The 19,387-nt window shown below is 36.7% G+C and overlaps 1 protein-coding gene across 20 annotated transcripts in view; it reads left to right on the top strand.

Moving 5' to 3' along the window:
• The first annotated feature begins 10,427 nt into the window (after window positions 1-10,427).
• The window catches only part of SLCO4C1 (solute carrier organic anion transporter family member 4C1), a 129,665-nt gene continuing 120,705 nt past the window's right edge, over window positions 10,428-19,387 (top strand). For 10 of the 20 annotated variants that reach the window (XR_006204123.1, XR_006204122.1, XR_006204124.1 and 7 more), the window contains exons 1-2: window positions 10,429-10,916; window positions 14,139-14,402. Coding sequence is in view for 6 of the 20 variants with exons in the window: in XM_042944483.1 (XP_042800417.1) it covers window positions 10,571-10,916; window positions 14,139-14,402 (610 nt within the window). In the remaining 14 variants the exon portion in view is untranslated. Of the gene's footprint in view, window positions 10,917-14,138; window positions 14,403-19,387 lie in introns of all 20 variants that reach the window. The other 10 variants (XR_006204135.1, XR_006204137.1, XR_006204136.1 and 7 more) reach the window with 5 other exon arrangements.

Raw genomic sequence — 19,387 nt, 5'->3', positions numbered from 1 at the left:
AGTACTGAAGTCATTGGGCCTGAGGTTGTGGAAACATTTTTAACTGCAAATTCAATTTCTTTAATAGACATAGGTTGTTTAGGTTTCCTATTACCTCTTGAAAGATCTTTTGTAATTTGTTTTAGAGGGATTTTGTCCAATTTATCCATATTGCCAAATTTATCAGCATAAAGTTATTAAAAATTTTTTTTAATGTTTATTCATTTTTGAGAGACAGAGAGATAGAGTGTGAGTGCAGGAGGGGCAGAGAGAGAGGCAGACACAGAATCTGAGGCAGATTCTAGGCTCTGAGCTGTCAGCACAGAGCCCCAATGCGGGCTCGAACCCACCAACTGTGAGATCATGACTTGAGCCGAAGTCAGATGCTTAATAGACTGAGCCACCCAGGTGCTTCAAGTTATTTTAAAATATATTTTATTTATATATATTTTATTTATCACTGTATCTTTTTAATGTCTGCATAATCTGTGGTGATACCACCTTTCACGTTTCAGATGTTAGCAATCTGTGTTTCATCTCTTTTTCTTCTGGTCTCACTAGAGGTCTATGAAATTTACTTATCAAAGAACTCTGTTTTAGTTTCATTTTTTCTCTATTGTTTTCTGGGTCTATTTTATTAACTTACTCTCTGATCTTTATTATTTCCTTTATTCTATTTGCTTTGGATTTAATTTGTTCTTCACTTTTTGATTTCTATTGATTGATAGATTGATTGATAGCACGAGCAGGGGAGGGGCAGAGAGAGAGGATAAGAGATTCCCAAGCAGGCTCCACACTGCCAGCACAGTGCTCCATGCAGGGCTTGAACCAACAAACCAGGAGATCATGAGCTCAGCCAAAATCAAGAGTTGTATGCTTAATTGACTGAACCACCCAAGCTCCCCTTTCATTCTTTAATTTCTTAAGATAGAAATTAAAGTCACTGGTTTGAGAACTTTCTTCATTTCTAGGCATATTGTAAGTTTTCCCTTAAGTACTGCTTTTTAGTAGTATCCTACAAATTCTGATGTTTTGTTTTTATTTTCATGCAGTTTATAATAATTTCTATTTTTCCTTTTGATTTTGTTTTTGATCCGTGGGTTAAGAGGTGTTGTTTTTTTTTGTTTTTGTTTTTGTTTTTGTTTTTTTTTTTACATATTTGGAGATTGTCCAGATATCTTTGTTACAGATTTCTAATTTATTCCCTTGTGATCAAAGAACATATTTTGTATGGCTTGAATTCTTTTAAAATTACTGAGACTTTTTCCATTGCTTGGGATCTGGTCTATCTTGGTAATTGTCCCAAGTGTCCCATGTGTACCTTGAAAGATGTGTAGTCTTTTGTTGCTGGTGGAAAGTTTTGATAAGTGTCAGGTCCAATTTGTTGATAATGTTTTTTGAGTCCACCATACGCTTTTGATTTTCTATCCTATCAATTATTACTATCCTATCAATTATATGTATCTCTGGTATAATTGTTGTTTTGCAAAAATATTTTTCTTTGCAGTTCTATTAGTTTTGTCAATTTTGACATTGTTTTTAAGTGCATGATTTTTAGGATTCTTAAGTCCTCTCTGTGAATTTACCCCTTTATCATTAGGAAATAACCTTCTTTATCTCAGATAATATTCTTTGCTCTGAAGTCTACTTGGACTGTTATTAATGTAGTCATTCCAGATTTCTTTTGATTAGTGTCATTTTCAATGTAAAGCCTATTAGCATTGATATTTGAAGTGTATTTTTTGTAGGCAGTATTTAATTGGTTCTTGCTTTTTATATCAGATCTAACCATCTTTTCCTTTTAATTAGAATGTTTACCCTATTTCCATTTAATGTAATTATTAATATAGTTTAGTCTAAATTATCACCTCATTACATGTTTTCTTTTTGTCTCATCCATTTTTTTTTTTCCTTTTGTCCCTCTTGTCTGCCTTCTTTGGATTAACGGAATGTTTTTTAGGGTTCCACTTTTTCCTTTCTTGGCTCTTGGTTGCTTTAGTACTTATAAGTCATTAGAGTATTATACCTTTGACATGATATCACTTCACATATAAGATGTGTATTTTTTCACATATAAAATATTTACAATAATATACTTCCATTTCTCTTTACATGACCTTTGCATTATTTTCATACATTTTACCTTAAGTGTAAACTTAAGTGTAACTTAAGAGTACCACAATACTTTTAAATTTTTGTTTAAGCAGTGAATTATCTTTTAAAGATATAGAAATAACTTAAAAATCATATATATTTCTCCATCAGCCTTAACCTACATCTCCTCATTTTTGATGCTCTTTATTCCTTTGTATAAATCATTTTTTCCATATGGTATCATTTTCCTTCTGCTTAAGGAACTTCTTTTAATTTTTTTAATGTTTATTTTTGGTTTTTTGTTTTTTTTGTTTTTTTTTAATATATGAAGTTTATTGTCAAATTGGTTTCCATACAACACCCAGTGCTCATCCCAAAATGTGCCCTCCTCAATACCCATCACCCACCCTCCCATCCCTCCCACCCCCCATCAACCCTCAGTTTGTTCTCAGTTTTTAAGAGTCTCTTATGCTTTGGTTCTCTCCCACTCTAACCTCTTTTTTTTTTTTTTTCCTTCCCCTCCCCCATGGGTTTCTGTTAAGTTTCTCAGGATCCACATAAGAGTGAAACCATATGGTATCTGTCTTTCTCTGTATGGCTTATTTCACTTAGCATCACACTCTCCAGTTCCATCCATGTTGCTACAAAGGGCCATATTTCATTCTTTCTCATTGCAACGTAGTACTCCATTGTGTATATAAACCACAATTTCTTTATCCATTCATCAACTGATGGACATTTAGGCTCTTTCCATAATTTGGCTATTGTTGAGAGTGCTGCTATAAACATTGGGGTACAAGTGCCCCTATGCATCAGTACTCCTGTATCCCTTGGGTAAATTCCTAGCAGTGCTATTGCTGGGTCATAGGGTAGGTCTATTTTTAATTTTCTGAGGAACCTCCACACTGTTTTCCAGAGTGGCTGTACCAGTTTGCATTCCCACCAACAGTGCAAGAGGGTTCCCGTTTCTCCACATCCTCTCCAGTATCTACAGTCTCCTGATTCGTTCATTTTGGCGACTCTGACTGGCGTGAGGTGATATCTGAGTGTGGTTTTGATTTGTATTTCCCTGATAAGGAGCGACGTTGAGCATCTTTTCATGTGCCTGTTGGCCATCCGGATGATTAATGTTTATTTTTGAAAGAGAGAGAGATAGAGTGTGAGCAGGGGAGAGGCAGAGAGAGAGGAAGACACAAAATCTGAAGCAGGCTCCAGGCTCTGAGCTGTCAGCACAGAGCCTGACATGGGGCTCAAACCCACGAACTATGAGATCATGACCTGAGCTGAACTCAGATGCTTAACCGACTAAGCCACCCAGGCACCCCTGAAGGATTTCTTTTAACATTTGAGTAGGTGTTCTGGGTATTAAATTATTTCAGTTTTCTTTTCCTTTTTTATTTTTAACGTCTAAAATCTTCTTTATTTTACCTTCTTTTCTAAATATTGGCACTGTCTCTCTAATACCTTCATATGATTCTTTCCCTGGACTAGGATGGTTTCTTCATATGAATGTGCTATCTGTACTCTGCTGAATACTTGGGGGAACCCTCTGCACATTAAATCTGTGCAGCTTTCTCCTCTCCAGTATTCTTCCCTATACATTCTAGCCACTTGGTGTCCTTGGACCTTTATTTTGTCTCCAACTCAGAGTCAGCTGGATTTTCTGTGGATTTCACATCCTGCCCCACCCTTCCCACACTTAAAAACTCTCAAGGCAGTAAACTGCTCACTTGGTTTGCTTCCCATCTCTTAGAGACCACTTTTTTAATTACCTGAAATCTGGTGTCTTGAAAACCTTTTTTTTTTTTCTTTCATATGTTTTTTCTTTTTTTTTTTTTTTTTTCTTTTGAGTGTTTCAAGTAGAAGTTAAATCTGACCTCTATTATTTCATCTCATCTGAAACTGGGAGTCCCTTCAACTGGCTGTACTTTTAATGCCCATTTTTAAAAAGTTTGCCTTTGTTTCACCACAGCCTCAGAAGTTTTACTTGCTATAGCTTTTTGGTATTCTTTTATTTTCCTAGCCATCAAATTTTCATCTCCTCTGATAAGCTGAAGTGTGGAGATCTTTTTTTTTTTTTTCCTTTAATGTTTATTTTTGAGAGAGAGACAGAGACAGAATGCAAGTGGGGGAGGGGCACAGAGAGAGGGAGACACAGAATCTGAAGCAGGTTCCAGGCTCTGAGCTGTCAGCACAGAGCTCGATGCGGGGCTCAAACTCAGTGAGATCATGACCTGAGCTGAAGTAGGAGGCTCAACCAACTGAGCCACCCAGGCACCCCATGAAGTGTGGAGATCTTTCTATCTTCTTTTCAAACAAAGAAGATACTTTGATTCTGTGAATTTTCTCTTATGCACACTTAAGTAATCCTCGGTTTTCAAAGCTCCTTTGTAGGGTATAAAATCTTCATTCTTGTCTTTTAGGAACATGCTCTGAGATTTTCACAAGTTGTAAAGTAGAAATGTAAGATTTTATAAAGGTTTTTATTTATTTTATTTATGTCCAATGATTTGAACTCTGTTCATGAACTCTCTTATTTGTATTTACAATTAAATTATTTTACTAATTAATTATAGCCTGCTAGCTCCCTCAACCTCACACTAGACTTCTACCAACTCTTAATACATTGTAAAAAGATTACTATTAAAGAATATGTAATAATTCCTCATATTGTGCTGGCTATCAATCTACCTTGTACTGGCCTATTTCCTGTTTCTGATTGCGTTGAACTGTTGGGTGTATTTGACATTAATCTTCCTAGAAGCAGGCTTCTGTAACAAATGACATCTTGATGTCCCTTATAGTTCTATAAACCTAAATTTTAATAACCTTCATCATCTACTTTCCTTTGTTAAGAAACAGTAGCGGTTAAATTGTGGAAATGACACGACCATCAAGAGTGGCAGCATGGCTGTTTTTCCACTCAGTAAAGCTGGCATTTTGTCATGATTATGACATTGTGATTATATATATTCTATAAAATCATAACATTGAAGACTGTTTCTTGGCATCAAAATCAGATCTTGAGTAGAAAATAAATATGTTTTAGAATATTATCCTAATCATTCATTTACTGTAGGATAATTTCTTCTAGCTTAAAGCATTTCTTGATATATACAAATCCAACTATATTATCTCTGTGATATTTGTATCATAAATATTGTAGTAGGAGTTAACAGTATTTTGAGTAAATTATAATAATAATTGTTTATTAGTGAAAAGCTTAACTTGACATTGTAAATTTTACACTAGTAGTACATTTTCACTGCCTACTGGGTTAGCTTTCTCATGGGATTATAGTATTAACTGTTCACATTTTTAAAAAAATTATAATCATCTGTGTTCATGGATATATGTCTTTCTTAATTATTTATTAGCATTACTAAAGAAAATATAACTGCAATTTCTTCTAAACATAAATATATTTTTCTGTGCAACTGTAATAAAATAGTATTAAAAATAATCTAGTTCAGCATTAAATTTTTCTTAGATATAATTTGTTATTTTTAATTATACATCTTGTAGAGCATTTAAAAAAGAAAGGATGAATGAAGAATACTAAGAAAATCACTTAGATTGTGCTATTGCTTTTATTTAATAAATATAAGATCCAGTGTTATTAATAAGTCTTTAATACTTGGATTTTTAATTACTTCAACAGTATCTGCACTTGACCATTTTTGTATTCAGGCTTTCTCAAGACCCTGGAATTTTAATATTCTGTGAGCCACATAGTGTCATACTATTAAAGGATTTACATCTAGTCTGCAAGTGGAAGGGAACTAATAAATTATTAAAAGCACACATAAAAAATGATAAAATACTTAAAATAGGTATTTAAGTATATTTCCATCCTATAGGTATATCTCCATGGAAGGCCAAAATATAATGATTAGATTTCTTTTAAGTATGGAATCAGAGCAAGGGGAGTTAGTGAGATAATCATGATAGCTTCTGTCATTAAGCCACTTCATCTTGGTTCATCTAATTCCTGAAGGAAAAACCTACTGCACATTCCAGAGAATGATCCATAGGCAGGGACACCTGCTCCTGTGTCCATTGTTGGAGTTTTACTATAAAATTTGGATACTGTTCTTTATCCTACTCTCTACCCTTTAAAAATACAGCAAATGAGATCCATTAAAAGAATAGCAATTTATTCATTACCTTCTGAAATTTAACATGGTGTATTTTGACTATGCTCACTAGATTTACCCTAGATTGACAAAAGAATTAAAAAGTGGTAACTTTCCACAGAATTACAAGAGACAAAATTTATCAAAATTTTTTTTGCTTTGCTTTGTTTTGTTGTCTTTGTTGCAAACCTGAACCCCCTTCCTTCCATCATTGCAGCACAAAGGATGTAAGGGAACAGGAAAGTGGTGTTGATAACACTTTCAGTAAGAGCAAGATGTATTTAAGATGAAGCAATAGCACTTTCGCTAATCTTTAAAAAAAGTTCTACTCTCCAGCACTGCAAGAGTGGAGATCTCTCCTTACACAATATGGATTTAAGTGCACAATGAGTATGCTACTTTGATTCTGATGGTGTAATTTGAATTTGTTAATTCAAAGTTGCAAGAGTTAAGCCATGACCGTTTAATCATCTCATCAAAGCAAAATTTGCTGGTTGTTTAAATTAGTTCATATTTCATAGATGAAATGGTGATCATATGTACATTTACACCTTTAGACATCATTTTAAGTCCATTTCTGTGGAAACTTTTTACATTAGAAGGGCTAGGGGGATTCCATATCAAGCCTGACTTGGATATCTACAAAATCTGAATATCTGCAGTTCAGAGCAGAATTAGTCTTCTAAACCTTATCAACATCAGATTACATGACTGTTGATCTCTTAGAATTGCTAGCAAAAATTCTAACTGACAGTGATAGGCTGTTGAAATTCAAAGGGAGAAAATGCAAAGACCAGGGAGGATATCTGGCTGAGAACTTTGAGTTCAAGTCCTAAATAAGTGGCAGGCCATTTATTAGCTATATGACTTTAGGAGAATTACTAATTCTTCCTGGAATATAGATACTTTAATATGTAAAATGTAGATAATAATAGCTACTGTTCTAGTAAACATTAATAATGGAATAATATTTACCAGATATTTAAAAAATGATACTTCTGGGAGGCCTGGGTGGCTCAATTGGTTGAATATCTGACTCTTGGTTTTAGCTCAGGTCATCATCCCAGGATCTTTGGATTGAGCCCTGAGTCAGACTCCTCACTGAACTTGGAGCCAGTGTAAGATTCTCTCTCTCTCTCTTTCTCTCTCTCTCTCCCTATGCCCCTCACCCTACTCACATGTGCATGCTGGTGTGCTCACTCTCTTTCTCTCTCTCTCAAATAAAATAACAACAAAAAAATAGTTCCTACTTCTATTTATTCCCTATGTTCTCAGTCAGTCTAGACTGTCGGGGAACAAGCAACAGGATGTATGTCTGTTTCCAGTAAGATACATCTACTTTCAATCTCAATCCCTCATCTCAGAAAATAAAGCATATATAATTGAAACAAATTTTCACAAATTAGTACCTATCATGTGTCTAGTTTATCTCATTAAGAAATAGTGTTGGGGGGGGGGTGCCTGGGTGGCTCAGTCGGTTAAGCGTCTGACTTCGGCTCAGGTCATGATATCATGGTCTGTGAGTTCGAGCCCCGCGTCCGGCTCTGTGCTGACAGCTCAGAGCCTGAAGCCTGCTTTGTATTCTGTGTCTCCCTCTCTCTCTGACCCTCCCCCATTCATGCTCTGTCTCTCTCTGTCTCAAAAATAAATAAACATTAAAAAAAAAAAAAAAGCAAAAAAAGGGAAATAGTGTTTAGGGGCGCCTGCGTGGCTCAGTCGGTTAAGCGGCTGACTTGGGCCAAACTTAGGGTTGCTGGAAGGGTATTGTGTGGGGGGATGGGCATTAAAGAGGTATTTGTTGGGATGAGCACTGGGTGTCACATGTAAATGATGAATCACTAAATTCTACTCCTGAAACCATGATCACACTATATGTTAACTAACTTGAATTTAAATAATATTAAAATAAATAAATAAATAAAATTCTCTCTGTTTCTCTGTCTCTCTCTCAAAAACAAAAAAAAGTTAAATAAGCTTAGTGACTATAGTTAGAAGAAATAAACACTTTTTTCTTTTTTCTTTTTTTTTTTTTTTGAGAGAGAGAGAGCCTATAAGCAAAGGAGGGACAGAATCTTTTATTTTTTTTTAAATTTTTTTTAAACTTTTTTTTGAGAGAAAGAGACAGAGCGTGAGTGGGGGAGGGGCAGAGAGAGGGAGACACCGAACTGGAAACAGGCTCCAGGCTCTGAGCTGTGAGCACAGAGCCAGACGTGGGGCTGGAACTCAAGAATGGTGAGATTATGATCTGAGGTGAGGTCGGACGCTTAACCGACTGAGCCACCCAGGCACCCTGAGAGAGAGAGAATCTTAAGCAGGCTCCAAGCCCAGTGTGGACCCTTTTGCCAGGCTCATTGACCTGAGCTGAAATCAAGAGTTTGATACTTAACCAACTGAGTCACCCAGGCACCCCTAAACACATTTTGTTTTAGGATGAGAGGTAACCTTTCCATCACTGTATTCTCTTCTCTGGAACTAAGGCTATGCTTGGATATGACCATCACATCCTACCAAATCATTGCTATTCAGGAGGTATTAGTACTGAATCTAGAAGTATTTTCTTGGACAGGCAATTAGCTTAGTGTTAAATTAAGAAAGCAAAACTTGAAAATCTCTCTAAAAGTTGACAGAGCTTGATTAATTTTAGTGAAGTAATCTTTTTTAAAAGATTTTCATAATTAAGGAATTTTTTAAAAGTTAATTAATTAATTTTTAAAGTAGGCTCAGTGCCCAACGTGCAGCCTGAATTTACCACCCTGAGATTAAGTGTAGCATACTCTACCGACTAAGCCAGCCAGGCACCCCCTGAAGTAATCTTTGAATGAAAGGGCCTTAGTGTGTTGCAAACAATATAATATAGCAAGTATAGTATCTAGTAACATCTGAGAACTCTGGTAACTTTGCTAAAGGTAGTCTAGACACATTGTTTTGAAGTTTTTTTTTATCATCAATAGATTTGAGGAAGTGGGTTCCTTAATACTCTGTATTCTTATGAAACTTAACAGTTCTGTGTATGTAGCCCTGATATAAAGCAAAAAACAAATATGTGTGTGTGATTTATATTATGTTCCTTATTGCCATAAACATTTAATTTAGGGAAAGATAAACATGTTGAGATCTTGATATAGTTTTTAAAATGTCTTTGTTTAAAATATTTTTAGGATGCATTAGTGTATCTTTAGAAGGGGAGAGAGAATGGATCCTTTGAAAACCCAATCATGACATGATCATGTCACTCCTTGGTTCCAGCCTTTCCTATTTTACTCACAGTGAAAGCCAAAGTCCTTATAATGGCCTCCAAAATTTGGCCCCATTCACTTATCCCCCACCTCATCTGCACCCCTTTACCTGCCCCCAACTCCTAGGGTTCTCCAACCATGTCACTCACCCCAGCCCCTCTATTCTACCAACATAAGGGACTCCCTCCCTTATCTCCTTCAGGTCTTTGCTCAAACTCACTGAGGCCTTCCCTAACCACCGTTTCTTGATGAATGACTACAAGAATGAACTTTAACTACTATTGCGTAATGGTGTTCGATTCTTCAAAGTGTGTGTGTTTTTAATTTATTCCCCAGGTAGAAATTATTACATGAATATCATCATTGTTGATCTTAGATGTGAAATATACAGCAGAAAGAATATCATATATAGGCTTTTAAAGTTTCCTAATTTCTGTTATCTTCAGTTTTGGGGAAGTCAAACCAAAAAGGTGGTTATGTTGTGACGTTTATGGCGGTCAGGTCTTAATGGGGAGGTGGCTGGTGGGGATTTCTGTTTCCAGGGCGGATGAGAGGTAAAAGTGTCACCAAGATGCTCAAAATCCAAAGTCTTGTACTTACGGCTGCTTGATTCTTGGAAGTCGAACCTAGTAAAGGAAGTAAAACGCAGGATATTTTCTGGAACGATCTCCTGACGCAAGTGTTTACAGCTTTCCTGTCAGCACCCAGGGGGAGCTTTACGGCCACCAGACTCTCACAAGCTCTGGTTAGTTCCCTGTCCCCGGGCTCTAGGAAGCAGCCAGGCCGGCTGAAGGGCCTCGCCGGGTCACCTGGCGGCGTCCTGGCCGCCCGCACACGCCTCTCATCCCGGTTGGCCCGGGCGGCAACAGGTGAGGCGCGGCCTGTCGCGAATCACACAGGGGCCGGCCAGGCGCCCGCGCCCTTTGCTCTAGGCGACTGCGAGCTCGTGGAGGTAGGTCCCGGCGGCGGCGGCGGCTGCGCGGCGGCAGCGCCGAGACAGCTCCTGCACGGAGGCGGGAAGTCTTCCGCACGGGGGCGCTGCCACCTGCGCAGGGGAGGTTCCAAAGGGGAACCGGGTTTTTGTGCCGCTCCGACGCGCTGGAGTTGGGAGAACCCATCCTGACCATGAAGGGCAGCAAAGGCATCGAGAACCCGGCTTTCGTCGCCTCCAGCCCGGACACCCCGCACCGTTTGTTTGCATCGCCCTCTCACGTCGAAGTCTCTGACTTGGCCATCAAATCCCAGGGACCGAATTCGAAGCCACAGGAGCCCCCGGAGTCCCAGACGTCACCGGAGGCACCCCAGCCTTCAGCGGCTCCCTCTGCTTCCCAGGAGCTGTCCAGGCCAGAGTCGCCGCCCGAGTTTGAGGAGGGACCCTGCGGGTGTGGGAACTTGCAACCGCAGTGCCTCCGGCCCTGCAACACACCCCAGGGCTTTCTGCTTTTCTATTGTCTCTTGGCCCTCACGCAAGGTAAAGTCCAGCGCCGGCTGGAGAGGGCATTGGCCCCGCGCGGGACGCTGAGGGACCCGGCAGGTGCGCGCGTTCCGCTTAGTCTACGCGCAGTGCCTGCCCCGGCCCGGGGGTCCTGAAGCGCCCCCACAGGCGTCAGCAGGGCCGGGCCTCCGCAATTTAGCTTTTCCTTTGTAGCAACTTTTGAAACTGCCCTAAGGGCTCTTTATCTTTCGTGTTTTACCTCAGTTGAGTCCATTCGATTCGTTCAGGGAGGGTGGAAATGACTGGAACCTTACTTTGGGAACGGTTTGCCCTTCGGGGAATCCATTCTATACCACAAAAGCATCTATTTTCCTAAAGCCCTTGTTAAAAGGAGGTTTTTGTTTTGTTTTGCTTTGTTTTGTTTTACATTGTTTCTGCAAGGGAAGGATTAACTTTTAGATGAGGGTAGGGTAGTTCTCAAAGGAGAAGCTTGCATGAATAGGTTAGACAGCAGCATTCATGTTTTGTTGAGGATACTGAGTTTGAGCCGTACGTAGGCACAGGTGAATGCTAGCAAACGCTCGAGGCGGTGTTGAAGGGCGAGGCTTTCGAAATAAAAGAGTTGTGCAGTATCTGTTTTGTTTAAGGATCTCTTTCAGTTTCTCTCGGGAGTAACCTGATAAAGTCCAGGTTTATACCCTTAGGAGTTTGCAGGGCAAGCCTGGTTTGGAGGAGTGAGTGGGAGAGTAGAGGAAGAATGGCTCCCAGGAAAGAAAGATTGCAGAAGGTAAAAGCAGCCGCAACATGGAATGCGGGGAACCCGGGGGGGGGGGGGTGTAAGAAACGGGAAGTTACGCCAAGGTGACCCACACGTTGAAGAGAGGTGGGCCTCAAGGTAGAGGAAGGAAATGCTGAAGGCTAGTTAGACTTTGGTGGTACTGTATGTAGGTATATTTGGGTCACCTGAGTCCTAGTTTCACAGTATTTGTAAAGAGGCCATCCCAGGGTGATTGGAAGAAATGCAATCCAAGAAATTTTTTTTTTTTTGGGGGGGGGGGGTGGGTTGGAAATTGCTCTTTTTTTAAGATTAACCGAAGAGTAAATCTAATCTTCCTATTCTTGTTCCCGCTCCCCTGTCTGAAAGGAGCTCCTTGCCCCTTGCTTTGCACATGTTAGGTGTTAAGTGAGTATACCTTGATTGCAAGTCAACTGCAGCTCTTCTGTCAAAGGTTGTTTTGCGCTACAAAGTTATTTTGGTTTCTGCTTTTCTCATTAGTTCACCTTCTCTCAGTGTCTTGATCTTTGTTGTCCAAAATCTCTGTTGACGCACTTCAGTGCCAAAGGAATGCAAAGTTCAAAGAAGTTGGACACAAGTAAAATTTCTTGCTTTATCTTAAAACATATGCTGAAATTTCTATATTCCAGAATACGTCATTTATTCCAGAATACATACATCTATTATAAAATATTGTTTAAAATCATTATCAGATATTATTGGCACTCTTAGAAAAATGTGTCAGTTTTGGCTTAGAGCTACATCTACCCAGAGGTCCCCAATTTAAGAAGCATAATCCTAGATGAAGGTGATCCAATAAATTCTTTTTTCAGTTTAAATTTGAATTATTGCCATTGAGTTTGAATTATTACCATGTTTCTCAGACATGATCCTTGGGAGGACCATTTACATGGTATATTAAGAAGTGCTTGGGAAAAAAAAACAACAAAAAACCAAAACCATAAAAGTCCAAACTTGTCAGGTTAGTTGACTTAACCCAGAATTTCTCAATCATAAACAGGACTTCTCATAGCACTTAATCACCTAACGTGCTTCCTATCTTCATGTATATACAATAGAGAGATACAGTATGCAATATTTCTGGGAATTTCTTTTTTTAAAGCAGTGTTCTTAGAACTTGTGTAGCATAGAATTCAGAGTGGGATTCATAGGCTTAAAGTGCTATGCCTCTACAAGAGTTTACAAATGTACTTTTTCAGAGAAGTTTTACCATAAAGGCAATGAGTTTTAATGAGTGACTTTTAATCAGTATTGTAAGTGCGCTGGGAAGTTGATTTTTTTTTTGGAAGGGGGGGTGTTGGGGAGGAGTTGATTTTTGGTTAGGGAATTTTTCATATTCTCAGATTCCTTATAAGCATGTCATTCCTAGGTTCATTAGACACTTTACCTTGAAATTTTAAGAATTGTAAATTGGTTTTTGACTTACTAAGCTGGCATAAATGTAAGATGAGTTTAATGGTGGAACTTTTAAAGCTTGTTATATCAACTGTATTGCAACACATTTCCAGTTACAGTCTTAAGCAAAATTTAAAGAAACTGTAGAAATCATGGCTTGTGTATACTCTCTTAATTAACAAATGAAAACAGTTCATGGTATCCTCTTAAGTAAAAGGGGTTATCTAGTTTCAAACTTTGTAATTTGATCACATGTTTTTTTATTTTCAATTTATATTAATGTTTAAATTGTAAAGTTAATCTGTATCTGGACAAGACTTTTTTGTTAAGTCAGTCAAAATTGGATTTCCAGTTTTCCTTGTTTACCTTATATTTTTCCATCAGACTTGTAATAAGCAGAGTGAGTGTGCTTTTTTTGTTTGCTTACTTTGCATATGACTTAGAATGCCATTGTTGAAAACACTCTTGCTGTGTGTTTAGTTTTGCTCTAGGACCTTTTAAATGGTAACGTTAAGGTCTATAAAAGTGTTAGAAGAAAGGAGGTTTGAGAGCTCAATTTCACCTTTCTTAAGACTAAGGCAAGGAACTCGAGTTATATATAAATATGTCTAATAATTGAACAACCTTGGAAGCAATGGGGCATTACTTTAATGACCTCTGGAGTCACCTGCAATTTTTTTATACTTTCCTGAATGAAGTCCATGAGAGTATGGTACTCTTGGAATCTCTGTAGCAAACTGGCTTCATGAGAATTTACCAGTCTGACTTTTAATTTGTCATATAAAGAAAAATGAAGTCAGCTACATTTTGTATGTGGTAAGCATCAATTTTATTTGACACCTGAAAATTCACGAGTATACTATTTAAAAGCAAACTCATTTGTAAGGAAGTATGTTTGAGTTGCTAACTTTGAGACTTTTGAAATTGGTACATTATAAAAAAAATCAAAATAAATGAACAGCCACACTTAGGCACAATCAAACTTTAGTATATTTTGTTGAAAATCATAATCTGTGTGGTAAAGTTAATAAAAATCATGCATATAAATCTTCTTTTCTTTCTTTTAGGTATTGTAGTAAATGGCCTCGTAAATATTAGCATTTCCACTATTGAGAAGCGCTATGAAATGAAGAGTTCCCTGACGGGCCTGATATCATCAAGCTATGATATCTCATTCTGTGTGTTGTCTTTATTTGTGTCATTCTTTGGTGAAAGAGGACACAAACCAAGGTGGCTTGCATTTGCATCCTTTATGATAGGACTGGGAGCACTTGTATTTTCACTGCCAAAATTTTTTAGTGGAAAATACCAATTGGGGTCCCTATTTGAAGGTAAGTTTCTGTTGTGTTATTTATGTGTGTATGTATGTATGTATGTATGTTTTAACTTAAGAAGTACTATAAAACAAAGCCTTTACTTCTATTTTGCAACTTACTTGTACAGGTAAGTATGATAAGGGATTAGTCTCCTCTACTGCTTACTGCTTTGTTTTGATGTGAATTGTGTGAAGTAGGAGATTGCAGAAATAGATTGCATCATTCATCCCTTCAGTAGTTATTAAAGTTGTTAATCATCTGATATGCATTCCCCATATTACACACAGTCCTCCTCAAAAAGCAGTGATCAATTTTCCTGTGCACTTGTACTTGTAATCTCATTGGGGTTCTAAGATGTATAGTTTTCCTGTTTTTGGTTTCATTTCTGTGCTTATAGCTCTGCACCCTGGACATGTTGATTCCTGATTCTTGAGGTAAAGAGAGGTGAAATTTATAGGAGAACTGAAGCTTTTCCTAAGAACTGAAGCTAGCTGTATGTCTATGACTGTAGTTTAGAGACACAGAACTTCATGACTTATCTAATGTGTTGCTCCAGTTAGATGAAAGAGTACATTATTGAAAGGCTCAAAAGGAAATTTTATTGTATTTCTACCTCTTTTTTCCTCCAAAGAATCAGTTTTCTTTTAAATGTTTATTTATATTTATTTTTGAGAGAGAAAGAGCACATGTGTGGGAGGGGTAGAGAGAGAGGGAGGCAGAGAATCCAAAGGAGGCTCCAAGCTGTCAGTCCAGAGCCTGACAAGGCACTTGAACTTAACCATGAGACCATGACCTGAGTTGAAATTGGCTGGTTAACTGACTGAGCCACCTAGGTGCTCCCCAAAGATTCAGTTTTAGTGGAAAAACAATTATGATAGAGCCAGAGGGATGTGCTGAAGACCTTAACATTTTTTTGTCCTTACAGGGACTTTTAATAGTAAATATTGAGAAGAAGAGGGCTATAAAATTAGCTTTCAGGAGTTAGTAAGTGAAGAAAAGCCTTAGTTAGAGTAAGAAGAAAGGAGAATTGGGGACTGCTGCGATACAGGCATTATTTTTAAAAAGTTAAAGTTGTTACATTTGTGAAATGTTAATATTGAAAATTAATATTAAAGTGTTGACATTTCCTAAGACCAAATTCCTAATTATAGAATGACAGCAAGTAGGAAAATATTTTTAACAATTAAGTACATATTATGTAGCATGGTTTTAGGAGTGTACTAATTAGGTTAGCAGACTTCATTTGGAAATAAAAATAGAATATGCAAGCATATAAGACCAAAGACCATGTTTTTAAAGCATGGTAGAGTTTGGAATAAATGAGATAAGGAGAATATGTTATCAGTGGAAAGATCACTTATGTAGATTCTAGTACATTATCTAAGAATGGAAAAGATTGTGTAAGGCCAATTTCACATAATTTCACTGGGGGTAGTTTTAGGAACAGTGTATACACTAGGCTTTAATAAAAATAATTGAAATCTTAACAGTAAGGTAAAATCTTAATTGTAGTCACAAAAGAAACATGGTACTGACTTTATGATAGTAAAAATATTATTGTGTGTATAGAATTTACTTGCCAAACTTTGTACTGAATCAAATCCCTCATTCTTCCAGTTGATCAGATGCCCTACTTGTTCTTAAACTATATGAACTTCGATAAAATATCTGACTCTCTAAACTAAAACATAACACCTTTTCCAGTACAGAAACCTGATCTGTCCTCAGCAGTCTTCTTAGCTTCATCCCTTGCCATACACACTTTGAATTGCAAAGGGATACAAAACTCAGGTTAATCTGACCAATTTATATTTCTCAATGGGAAACGGCCACAAGTTAAGGTGTGTGTGTGGGTGGGCAGCAGAGATGAAGCCAAGAAGATTGCTATTGCCAGATCACAAACTTTTAGTTTGTTATAGTGTACTATGCAAGTTTTCACCAAGTTATTTCTGATATGTCTTATTGATGTTTTTTTATTATTGTAATTGAAGTAGATTAGATAGAGGAATTGGCTGTTATGTGAAGTTTTTAGTGTAAACTAAGATTCATAATTTAAATAATAGCTTATCATTGGCAAATGAAAACAAAAACTCAGGCTGCTCTTATTTTCTGTCATTCGTGCAATAAATATTTATTGATATGGACTGTACATAGTGCTGAGATAATAGTATTGAAACAGTTTCATGCCATCAGGGTTTTATGTAGTGGAAGAAATACAAAGCTGATAAATAAACAAGATAATTGAAGATTAAGGTGAGTGTATGAAGGAACAAATAATATGAAGTAATAGTGTATAAAAGGGCAAAGGAAAGCTGTTATAATAATAGCTGGATAACAAGGAACCGGCCTTGAAAGATGCTTTCCAGACTGGAGAAGAACATGGTTAAGGGCCTTGGAGCAGGAAAGAGCTTGGTAGGTTTTAGGAAATGTCACTTTGGCCAGCGTGATCAAAGCAATGGAAAACGTCGCATGTGATGAACTTGGAGAGGCAGTTAGACACCAACATGAAGCATTTCAATTTTCCTTTAAGTGCAGTGGGTAGTCATGAGAAAGTTTTTCATAGGGATGTGCATTGTCTTACATTTTGAAATGATCATTTTTGGCTTCTCTTGTTCTGAAGAATGGGGAGTAAATGGTAGAAAATCACCCGAGAGTTAGTTTTTTTTTTACCAACTAGTCCAGGTGAGAGACAAAGGTGGTTGGACTGGGTTGGTAGCAGTGGAGATCTAGAGGAGTGACTGGTTTTCCATAGAGTTTCAAGGAAAAAGAGAAGATTTTCTTGGTAGATTAATTATGAAAGAGGAATGAATAATGGCTCATAATATTAGGCTTGAACAACTGGGGCTATTGACTAGAATATAGAAGAACAGAATTAGGCGTGGAAATCAAGAAATCAGGTTTAGTCTTAAGTGTTTACTGCATATTATATATCCAGTGTTGCCGTATATATGTTTGAGCATACATGTGTATATAAGTGTGTGAGTTACTCTTAGTCTCCATTCGTAGAAGTATAAATATTGAGTTTAAAGAGCTTCCTTATTCTAATTTCTGATAGATAATGCCACATTGACTTTTAGGAAGGGGTATATCAGTTACTCCCCCACAATCAGTATACAAAAATGCCTAGTGAATTTTTGCATTGTTTTTCCCTTGAAGGTTTTCTTTAATAGGGATTTCTTTGTGGTATATTTGTGTGTATGTGTAGGTGTTTGCAATAAAACAGATACAAAACTCAGGACTGAAATCGCATGACATATCTAAAGGAACCCAGGCATTTAGAAACAAAAGGAATGTTAGAAATCATAAATTCCTTCTTTCACAGTGTAGAACCTTAGGACATGAGGTGAAGTGACTTCATGGTGATTTCGTAGATAGATCAATAACAACTAAAACTAATATTTTTCATGCGTTGTTTAATGTTTTTCAATTTTTTATTTCTCATAGTGGGTTTATTAACTATATTGGATAATTTAAATATTTTGTTGAGTGTATTTTTTAAGTGTTTACATATTACAGAATTATCTTTATGAATTTAAACCATTTCTTCCCCAGTTTCAAATAGCCCGTTATAATGATCTTTACTTTCTTAAAAACATAGTAACTTGTCTGTTCAAGTGAATTATACCAGTTTTGCAAATTTTGGATTCCATAACCAAAAATCAGAATTATTTGTCCAAGTCTAAGGAGAGTGTAGAAGAAAAGGAGATTTAAGTGGGAAAAGGATACAAAAGAGTCGAAAACTTTCTGTAAATAAATTAGAAATCAAGGAATGTACAATTTTCTTAGGTAATATAACATTGAGAGAATTAGCATATTCCTTTGTGTGCTTTTTTGTTGTTGCTGTTTTTTGAACTTGAGAGCAAGTCGGGGCTCCCTTTGAATGAGATCATCCCTATAAGAGGAGATTAAAGTAACATAATATAGTTTGTAAGTAGAAGAAGACAAAATGTGAAATATGATAAACATGTACAATTTCCACAGGTGTGAGGAAAACACAAAAGAAGGTGAGGGTTAGCAAACGGTAGAAGAGTGTGTTTGAAAACAGCTTGTAAAAAATAAATTTAAGTAGGTTTGGGAAAGTATTTTTTTAAGGGAAGCTTTTATAAAAACCTAAGCGATTATCTGACTTCAGAGATAATAACATTTTTGAAAGGGAAGTTTTGGTTGTTATTGGATACAAAAAAAGGGAAGAATTAAAATTAAGAGAAATGCTTCTCGGGCCTAATTTTTATATATGTTAACCTGAGAATAGTGTCATAAAATATTCTTAAGTACATAATATTTGACACTCACTTTTTATATATTTTAACTTGTTATGACGTATTTCAATATAACTTTCAAATATTTAAAAATGTAATAAATAAACATAACATTTTGTTTTCATCCAGGCATTTTTTAATTCCTTATTGATGAGTGTTAATTCAGTGGTGTTAAGCAAAATAATCTCTTTGTCTCTTTGAGCCTTTGGGAAGGAGTCATTAGTAAATGCTTAGAGACTGTAGAGAAGTAATTACTAAATCCAGTAAAGCTCTTTTTCTTTACTGACCCATAGTTGGATAATTTTTCATAAGTTATATTATTTTCATGTTTCTCTTTTCCATTCCTTTCTCTCAGAAAAAGGTAGCTCTCAACACTTTCCATTTATTATAGCATTAAATTTCTAATGTTTTAGATTGGTATTTTAGGAAGAATTCTGTACAAAAGAACATTAGTTATGCAAAGTGACTTTAAAATGTTGAACTAGGAAAATGACTAGCGTGGGACTCAGTGTGATTTAATTTTAGTTACTGTTTGTCTTATCTTGTGTTCATAAGGATTTGTTTTAAACATGAAATACTTGACTAGATTGGAGAAGACATAGGGCCAAGAATCTTACAGTTTTACCATCACTAATTTAATACAGTATGCTTTAATTTTGCTTGGCCTCTGAGTGTTCTTCTTTCTTGATATTCCTTCTTCCTTATACAAATCAGTTTTATTTTTCTTATATTTCAATTTTG

The sequence above is a fragment of the Panthera leo genome, chromosome A1, assembly GCF_018350215.1.
Source record: "Panthera leo isolate Ple1 chromosome A1, P.leo_Ple1_pat1.1, whole genome shotgun sequence".
Taxonomy (NCBI): Eukaryota; Metazoa; Chordata; class Mammalia; order Carnivora; family Felidae; genus Panthera; species Panthera leo.
Note: the sequence above shows the minus strand (reverse complement) of the source record. Positions and strands in the feature narration are given on the sequence as shown.